The sequence below is a fragment of the Ammospiza nelsoni genome, chromosome 2, assembly GCF_027579445.1.
Source record: "Ammospiza nelsoni isolate bAmmNel1 chromosome 2, bAmmNel1.pri, whole genome shotgun sequence".
Classification (NCBI taxonomy): domain Eukaryota; kingdom Metazoa; phylum Chordata; class Aves; order Passeriformes; family Passerellidae; genus Ammospiza; species Ammospiza nelsoni.
In genome coordinates this window covers 118,494,612-118,506,742 of record NC_080634.1, presented here as the reverse complement: position 1 = coordinate 118,506,742, position 12,131 = coordinate 118,494,612, and the positions used below count along the sequence as shown (strand labels likewise).

The 12,131-nt window shown below is 44.4% G+C and overlaps 1 protein-coding gene across 1 annotated transcript in view; it reads left to right on the top strand.

Moving 5' to 3' along the window:
* Positions 1–12,131, top strand: part of DOP1B (DOP1 leucine zipper like protein B) — a 62,381-nt gene that overhangs the window by 23,978 nt on the left and 26,272 nt on the right. The window contains exons 5-13 of the mRNA XM_059493517.1: positions 903–1,092; positions 3,006–3,104; positions 5,076–5,199; positions 5,686–5,786; positions 6,249–6,363; positions 8,204–8,324; positions 8,768–8,887; positions 9,435–9,540; positions 9,618–9,809. Coding sequence (XP_059349500.1) covers positions 903–1,092; positions 3,006–3,104; positions 5,076–5,199; positions 5,686–5,786; positions 6,249–6,363; positions 8,204–8,324; positions 8,768–8,887; positions 9,435–9,540; positions 9,618–9,809 — 1,168 coding nt within the window. The remainder of the gene's footprint in view (positions 1–902; positions 1,093–3,005; positions 3,105–5,075; positions 5,200–5,685; positions 5,787–6,248; positions 6,364–8,203; positions 8,325–8,767; positions 8,888–9,434; positions 9,541–9,617; positions 9,810–12,131) is intronic.

Here is a 12,131-nt window from a genome sequence, read left to right as displayed (position 1 = left end):
AAAATCCATCACACTGGGAGGTGTTTCCTCTTCTGAGCTGGGATTTTCCTCTTTTGTCAACCTTGCATTCCTCATGTGAGGTTTTAATTCCTCCTTTATGGTAAAATACCAAAGTGCTCCAGAGCAGGGACTGTGCTGCAGCCCCAGGATTTTCTGTGGGATGGTCTGGAATTCATTCCAGGGTGTCCTGTGTGCAATTTGTTGTTTTATCTCATGGAACCCTGGAATGGTTTGGGTTGGAGGGACCTCAAATCCCATCCAGTGCCACCCCTGCCATGGCAGGGACACCTCCCACTGTCCCAGGCTGCTCCAGGTCCTCTCCAGCCTGGCCTTGGGCACTGCCAGGGATCCAGGGAATTTCACATCTCTTGTTTTTCTTCATCCAGTGCCTTAAAAATTGACCCTGTTGGTTTCAAAGTAGGAATTTTTAGGATTTTTTAGGATAACCTCCAGCTCCCAGACTGATAAAATTGCCTTTCAGATTTTAATACCTGCTTAAATGACTTCCAATTTAGCTTTTCACACCTCTGGCAATCAAAATTCTGCAATCACAGGTGCTGCAGTTGTTTGGTCAGAGCTGAATATTTGCAGATATTTCCTGGAGAACTTTCCAGTGTGTGAACAGCGACTTTGTTTTAATGATAAAGAATTCAGTGGGTTTGATTTTTTTGTACAATGAGATTCATCCATCACCACCTGGGATAGGGGAAGGTTCCCTGCCTGTGATAGGGGGTGGAATGAGATAATTTTTGGGTCCCTTCCAACCCAAAGATTCTGCGATAAAGGGAAATATTGACAACACAAAGCTGCAAAACATCAAATAAATGATATAAACTCTATATAATTCCATTTCTGTGTATAAAATCAGCTAACAAAGGGGTTTTTTCTCTGCCTGGGTACAGAACAGATGCTCTGCTGGTGAAGCTGTCCCTGCTGATGGGCCAGGAGGTGTTTTATGGGGCCCTCTGGGGCAGTGTCCTGGGCAGCCCCTCCATCAGGCTCCCTGCTTCCCTCTTCATTGTCAGCCACATCAACAGGGAGCTCTCTGGCAAACAGCAGAAATTCATGCTTGGCACTGATTATAAACTCACTGTAAGTTCATTTTACACCCTTGTGTGGGTTTGGAAAGCCAGGGGTCTGCTAAGGAAGGCAGGAGTCTCATTTGAAATGGAAAATGTAAACCCTCTCCTCCAAATTATTGTAATTTTGAAATTAAGGGGCTCTCAGGTAAAGATATGGGAATAGGAATAACAGTTTTTTATTAGGGAAAAAATTAAAAGAAAACAGAAAAATGCAGTAATGCAAAGCAGCAATGCCAGAGTGAGAACAGGCCCTGACGCGCTGTGGGTCAGGGTGGTGGCAGCAGTGCCATTAAATTATTATAATTTTGAAATTAAGGGGCTCTCAGGCAAAAATATGGGAATGGGAATAACAGTTCTTTACTAGGAATAAAAAAACAAATAAAGATAAAAATAAGAATGCAGCAATACACAACAAACCACTGCCAGAGGGAGAGCAGTCCCTGCCCCCTGTGTGCCAGGGCGGTGTCCCAGCCCCATGCCAGGGGGGCTCAGCCCTCCTGCAGTGCCAGCTGTGGCTCTGCTGCAGCAGGGATCCTGCACAAGGGGGGAGTTTTCCTCTGCAGCTCCAGGGGAAGAGGCAGCTGCTCCTCTGGCAATGCAGGGGGCAAAGGCTGCTCTGCTGTCCCAGCACCTCAGATTGGATCCAGGCAGGAATGCTTGGCTCCTCCCCTGGGCGGAGCATCTCCCCATGGGATGCTGGGATTGGATCAGCCCTGCAGGGACACTCAGTGGCCGTGGACAGCAGAGATCTCCTGCAGGGAGGGTTGGCTGTGGGAGGGAGAAAGGAAAAACTGCCCCAGGAACAGCAGAGAACTGCCCCAGCTCTGACAGATGGGGACAGAGCACACACCTCCAGCCACATCTTGTAACCTAAGACAACCCCATAACCCCAGCCTTGTCTGGATTAAATTAGGATGCCATGCAATTAAAAATACTTTGAGACTGAAAGGTCCATGCTCTGAAATTGCTCCATCCATTTCATTTGAAGAGCAGCTTTTCTGGTTTTCAGTGTTTAATGTGCAGTTCTCAAAGTGTTTGCTGTTCTGAGGTTTTCTCTTTTTATTTTTCCAGTGAAATGGAAATCTTCTGTAGGGAGTAATTTGTGTTGAGTGATGGAATAAGTGTAAGGCTAATTAGAGTAATATCTGCATTTTGGGAGGTTTCGCATCTTGTAACTTTGGGACATTCTGTACTCTTACAAACCCAATATTAACAATTCTCTTAAAAGCCACAAAAATTTGTTTTAACTCACTTTGGGTGCAGGAGTTAAATTGTAATTATCCTCTGACTTAAACAAGATATTGTTCATAGGTAGCCAAATTTCCTTCCTTCCTTCCTTCCTTCCTTCCTTCCTTCCTTCCTTCCTTCCTTCCGCCACTTCCGCCACTTCCGCCACTTCCGCCACTTCCGCCACTTCCTTCCGCCACTTCCTTCCGCCACTTCCTTCCTTCCTTCCTTCCTTCCTTCCTTCCTTCCTTCCTTCCTTCCTTCCTTCCTTCCGCCACTTCCTTCCTTCCGCCACTTCCTTCCTTCCGCCACTTCCTTCCTTCCGCCACTTCCTTCCTTCCTTCCGCCACTTCCTTCCTTCCTTCCTTCCTTCCGCCACTTCCTTCCGCCACTTCCTTCCTTCCGCCACTTCCTTCCTTCCGCCACTTCCTTCCTTCCTTCCTTCCTTCCTTCCGCCACTTCCTTCCTTCCTTCCGCCACTTCCTTCCGCCACTTCCTTCCTTCCGCCACTTCCTTCCTTCCGCCACTTCCTTCCGCCACTTCCTTCCGCCACTTCCTTTCTTCCGCCACTTCCTTTCTTCCGCCACTTCCTTCCTTCCTTCCGCCACTTCCTTCCTTCCTTCCTTCCCTCCTTCCTTTGAAATTTCCTTAATTTGATGGTAAAATCAAATTAAACGTTGTGTTTTCCTTTTCCAGATAAAGTCTTTGTGTGTGTCAGTGCTGGATTCCAATGTCCTGGTGCAGAGGAACACTCTGGAAGCAATCCTCTTCTTTTTCCCATTTTATACAGCTTTGGTAAGGGATTTTGGGATTTTTGGGATTTTCCCATGGAAGGCGTGTTCTGTGCAAGCAGCCCAGGTCCCACCTCTGCTATTGCCAAATGGCTGAATTTTGAACCTTCAAAATCCCTGAATTTTGAGATTTCTAGTGCCCCATCAATTTAAGGAGTGGAGGAGCCTCTGCTGCTTCTCAGAGTCTTCCAGGTTCCAAGGCTGAAGCAATGATTTCACAGGGGCTTTTGGGGGATGTTTAGGATGTGCTTGAACTATTCAGGCCTGAATGGTTCATGTGGAAAACATTTGGAGTTTATTCAAGTAGGATTTTAGAATTTAGAATTGTCCACATTAAGTTATTTCTGGTAAAGATCAGGAGAGAAAATCTTACTTAAAACCAAAGTTATTCCCACTGTTTCCTCACCTCGCTGTAGGACAGGCAGTGTTTGGGATGGAGAGGAGAAGCTTTGGGCTGAGCTCAGGGTGGCCTTGCAGGGCCTGGAGGAGCCCCAGGAAAGCTGGAGAGAGACAATTGCCAGGGGATGCAGGGACAGCACACAGGGAATGGCTTCAAACTGAAAGATTGTAGGGTTAGGTGGGATATTGGGGGAAAAAATTCATCTCTGAGAGGGTGGGGAGAGGCTGGGATGGAATTCCCAGAGCAGCTGTGGCTGCCCCTGGATCCCTGGCAGTGCCAAGGCCAGGCTGGACACTGGGGCTGGAGCAGCCTGGGACAGTGGGAGGTGTCCCTGCCATGGCAGGGGTGGCGCTGGGTGGGATTTAAGGTCCCTCTCATTCTGTGACTCCATGAACCCACTTTGAGATTGTGTCACATTTCTTTATTGATGACAAGGACGAGGGTGTTGAGCCTTTCATTAGTAAATCTGCTGACCACACTAAGCTGGGAGCTGTGTCCATCTGTTGGAGGGTAGGAGGGCTCTGCAGAGAGACCTGGAATGGTTGGATGGATAGACAGAATCAAACAGGATGAAGTTTAATAAGTCCAAGTGTTGAGTCCTGCATTCTGGCCACAAGAACCCCCTGCAATGCCAGAGTCTGGGGATGGTGTGGCTGGGCAGTGCCCGGGCATAAAGGGACCTGGGGGCACTGACTGACCATGAGCCAGCAGTGAGCCCTGGGGGCCAAGGAGGGATGGCTCCTGGCCTGGATCAGGAATGGAGTGGCAGCAGGAGCAGGGAGGCCATTCTGTCCCTGGCTGTCCCTGTGTCTGTCCCTGTGTCTGTCCCTGTGTCTGTCCCTGCCTGTCCCTGTGTCTGTCCCTGTGTCTGTCTCTGGCTGTCCCAGGAGCAGGGAGCTCATTCTGCCCCTGCACTGCTGAGGGCACACCTGGAGTCTGTGCCCAGCTCTGGCCCCTCAGTTTGGGAAGGACCTTGGGACACTGAGCACATCCAGAGGGGCCAACGAGGCTGGAGAGGGGCTGGGAACACAAACGCTGTGAGGAAGCCCTGAGGGAGCTGGGGGTGCTCAGCCTGCAGAAAAGGAGACTCAGGGCTGCCCCCATCACTCTGCACAGCTCCTGAAAGGTGCCTGTGCTCACCTGGGGCTGGGCTCTTGCTCCAGCAGCACTGACACACCCAGAGCACACAGCCTCGAGCTGCACCAGGGGAAATACAGGGTGGAGAGCAGGGAAAAGGTTTTTGCAGCCAGGGTGAGAAGGTTCTGGAATGGCTGCCCGGGGAGGTGGTGGAGTCCCCGTGCCTGGGTGTGTTTAACAAAGCCTGGATGTGGCACTGGGGGCCAGGGTTCAGTTGGGGCTGGGCTGGACTCGATGGTCTTGGAGGTCTCTTCCAACCTGGTCATTCTGTGATCCTGTGAATTCTTGATATTTTTAGCTCACAAACCATTTTTCTGTTGATGCTTTGTTCCCTTTTCCCCAAAACATTTTTATTCCCAGTTCAAAACCCAGCCCATCACCACTTTAACTCCTTTCAGTGCTCACCAACAGCTGAACAATCTTTCTTTTCCACCCCAGGACTGCAAGGAAAGCACCATCCTGCTCAGAAGGGCTGATCTGGTTTATATCCTGTCTGCAGCCACTCAGACCCTGCTGAGGAGAGACATGTCCCTCAACAGGAGATTGTATGCCTGGCTGCTAGGTACTGTGCCAAATCCAGAGATTTTCAATATTCTGCATACTTTGGAGCAAAAATAAATCAGTGTTTAAAATTTAAATACACTTCTTTAGCTGTTAATGAATTATGATAAAGTGGTGTTTATTTGCCATTTATTAAGTGCCTTAATACAATTAAATATTTGATGAACAGGGCTTTTCTTTAGGGGTGAATTTATTTCTCTCTGAATCTCAGGGCATCTGATAAATTCTGGTCCATCCTCAGCTTGTTCAGTGAACTAAAAGGACTAAAAGTTACTATTTTAACCTTTTTTTTCTGGAAGAAATAGTGATTCCCAGTCTATTTGGCCTTGGTTTTGATTTATGTGTTGTGTTCAACATCTGGATGCCCTCAAATTGGGACTGTGGGCTGTTGAAATGCCAAAGATTGAAAACACAGAGTAAATTCAATATAAACCCCTCAGTGCTCTGTGCTGCTTTCTGAGCTCCTCCTGCCTCTGTTTTCTTGTAGGTTCTGATATTAAAGGTGGCACTTTTGCTCCAGACTCCACCACTTCTGAAGACCATGCTGTTTATTTCTTTGGAAAATACTCTAAAGATCTTTTGGTTGAGGTTGGTGTTCATTTAATACAGATATATTCCAAATAAATTCATGATCCTTGCAATTTTAGCTCAAACTGTGTCCAGAATTATTCTCAATTTTTGGTTTGTCCTCCCCTCTCTGTCCCTGTGGTTACATTTCCATCTGTGCTGTTTTTATCCCAATATTGATTGGATTGCTTATGGAATTTAAGGAAACCAAAGGGAAGAATCTTGGCTGAATTACCTGAATTGTTTACAATAATTTTAAACTACCTGAATTATTTAAAAATGTTTCTCTGGCTAAGATCAGCCTTTGAGTAGAGATGATAGGAAGTTGGAATTGATTTGTTTACCCTGGATGGAAAATTAGAGTTCATTTGTAGTCAGTCCTAAACAAAATCAAATTTAGCAACACTTCAGCCCTTATTAAGATGACAATCTGTCTCTGATGGATAACATTGTGATAACATTGTGATGTTTTCCTTTTCCTAGAGTTTGATTGTGATTCTGCATCAGAAATTCCCAGAGGCTGACCCAGAGGAGCAGCACCAGGCTTATCTCAAACCCTTCCGGATCCTTATCAGCCTTCTGGACAAACCTGAAATAGGTGAAGTGTTCATCCCAAACCTGAGCAGGACTTAACAAAACCCTGCCCAACCCCAATCCTGTGGGTGTGGGAGTGTTCAGGAGGCTGTTCCTTGCCTTGGCCTTGCTCTGGAACAAATTCCCAGGTTTGGGAATTCCCACAGAGCCCTGCAGAGCATGGATGGGTCCCAGGGAGGGAAATGCAAATCTGTGCCCTCCTGTAGGGTCAGCACAGCCCAGGCTGAGGGTTCTGCCAAGCCCAACCCTACAGGCTGGGACAGAGAGTCCTGAGAGCTGCTCAGGCAGGAAAAGGCCCTGGGGGTGCTGTGACAGGGGCTGGACACGAGCCCAGGGGTGCCCAGGGGGGCAGGAAGCCCCTGGCAGCTGGGCTGGATGGGGAATTGTGTGTGCAGCAGGAGCAGGGCAGGGATTGTCCCTCTGTGCTGGGGTCCCTCCAGGGCTGGGCCCAGTTCTGCTCCTGCAGGAGAGCCCTGGAGGGGCTGGAGCGTGTCCAGGGCAGGGTTTGGAAAACTCCTGAGGGAGCTGGAAGGGGCTGCAGAATCCCTGAGGAGCTGGGCAGGGGCTGCAGAATCCCTGAGGAGCTGGAAGGGGCTGCAGAATCCCTGAGGAGCTGGGCAGGGGCTGGAGAATCCCTGAGGAGCTGGGAAGGGGCTGCAGAATCCCTGAGGAGCTGGAAGGGGCTGCAGAATCCCTGAGGGAGCTGGAAGGGGCTGCAGAATCCCTGAGGAGCTGGAAGGGGCTGCAGAATCCCTGAGGAGCTGGAAGGGGCTGGGGCTGGAGCAAAGGAGGCTCAGGGGCCCTTGTGGCTCTGCACAAGTCCCTGCCAGGAGGGCACAGCCAGGGGGGTCGGGCTCTGCTGCCTGTCCCAAGGGAAAGGAGGAGAGGAAATGGCCTCAGATGGCACCAGGGCAGGCTCAGGTTGGAGATTGGCACAGAAAATTTCCCTGGCAGAGTGGTCAGGCCTTGGGCTGAGCTGCCCAGGGAGGTTTGGAGTCACTGAATTGTCCCAGAGCAGTCTGGATGTGGCCCTGGGGACAGGGATTGGGGTGAGGGCACTGGGTGATCCTGAAGGGCTCCTCCAGCCTTGATAATTCTGGGGTTCTGAGCCTTGAGCTGGCATCTGAGGGCACTTTAAAGTAGCATTTCCACCCTTGTGTCAGTATTGAGCTCCATTTGTTCCTTGGCTGGATCTGCCCTTCCCTCTCTATGTCTGTCCATGCAGCACCAGCAGGATCAGACTCTGCCCTTCCTTATTTCAAGGGCAAATTCACTTTTCTGCGCTAAAGAATCAAACCAAAGTGACTTGACAAATTTTTTAAAATATTTTGGGTGGGGAGTGATGTCACCAAAGAGATTGTTTCTGTTAGAAATGTATTGATTAATCTAATTCAGAAAATAAATGAGGGACATTGCCCTGCTGGATGTGTTGCTTGGCTGCCTGACAATGTGCATTAATCCAAAGTACAAATAAAGGGATCATAAATCCCTTTTAAACCAGGGATATTCAGCTAAACTGCATTATCCTCTTTAATCTTCCCAGTCAGAACATAAAGTTTGACTTCTTGAGCCTTAAGCCATTAAGACTTCCACTCTCTTTAGAAATGGATTTAACAATGTAAAAATTATTTAAAGGTATCAAATCAAACATAACAAACTTTGACCTTTTCTGCTATTCTTAGTCACTTTAACTTTTATATTTTCATTTTTAAAAGCATTCATTGCAATGTTTTATGCACTACTTTTATTTTTTTTTTCATTATTCCAAGTTTAGGGCACTGAAATTATTATTTCTTCCCCTCCTCTGTGGACAATTCCTGGATTTTTTCCCCCTTTCCTTGCAGGGCCACAGGTTGTTGGGGATCTGTTCCTGGAAGTTCTTAGAGCTTTTTATTCCTACTGCAAAGACACCCTGGGTTCTGATCTCAAACTCAGCTACAACCAAAGTGGCAACACCCTGGCAAGGTATGACAAATTCCCAGCTCTGAGCTGAAACTGCATCATTTTGTTTAAGTTTAATGGTTAAAATGAAGGAGTTTAATGAAGTTTTGGGTTGTAACAAAGGGACTTTCTGGCCAGAGGATGAAATTTTTTCTCTGGCTTCCCCTTTTCTCTACACACAATGAATTTCTCTTGGATTAGCAGAGAAAAAATGAAGTTTGCTGCATGTGATGGGTGTGGAGTAACCACAGTGACATCAGGCTGCTGACAGAGCTCAGCTTTGTGACTCCCATCATCTGAAAGATGCTCCAGCTCCAGAATGATTTAGCCTTTGATTAAAAAAAAATTAAAAATCAACATCTTTTAGCTTGTAGAGAAAGGGGAAATGAGATTTTTGAGTCCATCAGCTCATGTGATGTGAATCCTCACTGACATCTCCTTTTCCTTTCCTTTTCTCTCCTTTTCAGTGCAATCAAAGAGAACAAAAATGCTTCAGAAATTGTCAAAACGGTGAATTTGTTGATCACATCCTTGAGCACTGATTTCCTCTGGGATTACCTGACCAAATGCTTTGAAGATTGTTTCAGGTGTTTATGTTGTGCTCTCAAAAATGCCATTTCAGAGCTGTCTGTACAGGATAATAATATTTACTGCAGCTTTTAAGGGCCATCACACATGGTAGAAGCAGCCAGGTCTGTAAGTTGTGTCCACAAATAATTCAGGAGTGCAGCCAGGTTAGATGGGAATTTCAATCTGGGAACAAAAAAAATTCCTTTCAAATCAACAGAAGAAGGAAAAAGGGTTGGGAGGGGAGATGGAGAGGTCTTTATAGAAGAAAAATTAAGATACTAAAGGGGCTTTAGGGTCTCTTCCAACCCTCTGATTAGATAATATCTCTCTTTTTGTCATTTTCTAACTCTAAGAAAAAAGATTCTGCAATCTGAAAATTAGCAGTTCATCATACCACAAAGAGCTGAGGTTGTTTTGACAGAATATTTTCCCCTGGCCTGTTAGAAACCCTTTGCCTCCGAGCTGTTCAGTATTTTGTGCTGACTTTAACAAAGCTTTTTGCTTGTAACCAGAATTTTACCACAATAAAAAAACCCTTCCATAAGAGTGTTTCTTTCACTCCAGAAACAAATCCACGGGGATGAGGTATCCTCTGGAAAATGTGAGCGCTCCTCCCACCATTTCAGAGCTGTGCACTCTGCTGGTGTTCCTGCTGGATGTGATTCCTCTGGTAAGGCTGGGTTTGACAATCCCTCCCAGTGATGGATGAGATGGGATAACTCTTTAAACATTCCTTTTTTATTGCAGGAGCTCTACTCAGAAGTGCAGACTCAGTACCTGCCCCAGATGCTCAGTTACATGGTGCAGTCTCTCCTGGAAAACATGGAGGTCTTGGGGCTGCCAGAACTCACTCATGCCTTAAAAACCTGTTTCAAGGTGCTCAGCAAGGTGCAAATGCCTCCTTCCTACCTGGACACTGAGACTGGCAGTGGCAATGGGGTAGGTGACTTTCAACCCCTCCGAGAGGGGTAAAACCCTTTAAAAGTCTTGGTTTCAATGATTTTGGGACAGAATTTAAAATAATAAATCTCCTTCAGCTTTAATTACAATTGCACACGAAGGGAGCCACAGGAAAGGTGGAGAGAGACAATTTCAAAAAAATCCAATTTCAGAATTGGATGGAGAGAGACAATTTCCAAAAGATGGAGGGACGGGACACAGGGAATGGCTTCAAACTAAAAAGGAGTAGGGTTGGATGGGATACTGGGAATTATTAATTGTTCCCTGGGAGGGTGGAGAGGGCTGGGATGGAATTCCCAGAGAAACTGTGGCTGCTCATCCCTGGAAGTGTCCAAAGCCAGCTTGGAGCAGCTTTGGAGCAGCCTGGGACAGTGGGAGGTGTCCCTGCCATGGCAGGGGTGCCACTGGATCATTTTTTCCAACCCAAACCTATAATTCTATCAAATTCTTAAGTACAACAATAAAGATTTTTTGAAACTTCCCTTCTTTGGCTCCTTCCAGAGCACTCTGCTGCCTTGTTTCTCTCACTGGATGTTCAGTCCTGGCCTGTTTGAATTATTTATGGCACTGAAGGAGTTTATTCTTGTCAGCCCCTGAGAAGGATGGATCTAAATGGTTTTGGAAGCAGAATGCAATAGCTAAAAACTGGAGTGAGCAAATGCAGCCCAGCTTCACGGCTGGTTGGGTCTGCAGGGCTGGCAGTGAACGTTTCAGTGGAGCACAAAGGGGCATTGTTGGTGTGCAAAGGAGCACGAGCAAAAAATGGGGTACAGCAAAGCCAGGAGCACGGCCTGCCAAATGTGTATATTTATAATAAATAAATAAATAAATAAATAAATAAATAAATAAATAAATAAAAATATAATATTTTATATAATACATTTATATATAATATAAAAATTACTTATATATATATAATATAAAAAAATACATTTTTATATAATACATTTATACAGATATTGGGTTTTAAAGGAAAATAATGGAGCTGCTCTGGGGGGAATGGGTTTAAGGGAGCACATCCCTCTGTTTCATCAGTTATACAGATATTTATATATAATAAATATATATATGTATATATATTATATTTTATATAATACATTTATATATAATATAAAAATTACATATATATATATATAATATAAAAATATACATTTTTATATAATACATTTATACAGATACTGGATTTTAAAGGAAAATAATGGAGCTGCTCTGGGGGAAATGGGTTTAAGGGAGCACATCCCTCTGATCAGTCAGTTATACAGATATTTATATATAATAAATATATATATAATATATTTTATATATTTATACAGATATTGGGTTTTAAAGGAAAATAATGGAGCTGCTCTGGGGGAAATGGGTTTAAGGGAGCACATCCCTCTGATCAGTCAGTTATACAGATATTTATATATAATAAATATGTATATAATATATTTTATATTTATACAGATACTGGATTTTAAAGGAAAATAATGGAGCTGCTCTGGGGAAATGGGTTTAAGGGAGCACATCCCTCTGATCAGTCAGTTATACAGATATTTATATATAATAAATATGTATATAATATATTTTATATTTATACAGATATTGGGTTTTAAAGGAAAATAATGGAGCTGCTCTGGGGGAAGTGGGTTTAAGGGAGCACATCCCTCTGTTTGATCAGTCAGTTATACAGATATTTATATATAATAAATATATATATTATATATTTTATATAATATATTTATACAGATATTGGGTTTTAAAGGAAAATAATGGAGCTGCTCTGGGGGAAATGGGTTTAAGGGAGCACATCCCTCTGTTTGATCAATCAGTTATACAAATATTTATATATAATAAATATATATATGTATTATATTTTATATGATATATTTATACAGATACTGGGTTTTAAAGGAAAATAATGGAGCTGCTCTGGGGGAAATGGGTTTAAGGGAGCACATCCCTCTGTTTGATCTGTCAGTTATACAGATATTTATATATAATAAATATATATATAATATATTTTATATAATATATTTATACATATACTGGGTTTTAAAGGAAAATAATGGAGCTGCTCTGGGGGAAATGGGTTTAAGGGAGCACATCCCTCTGTTTGATGAGTCAATCGTGAGCTTTATAGAGACATTTATATATGATAAATATATATAATAGAAAAAAAGAAATATATATAATATAATTATTTATAAATAATAAAATATATATAATTATATATAATATATTTATACAGACAGTTGGCTTTAAAAGGCAATGAATGGAGCTGTTTATAAACAGCCGTGATCCTGCAACTGGGAATCA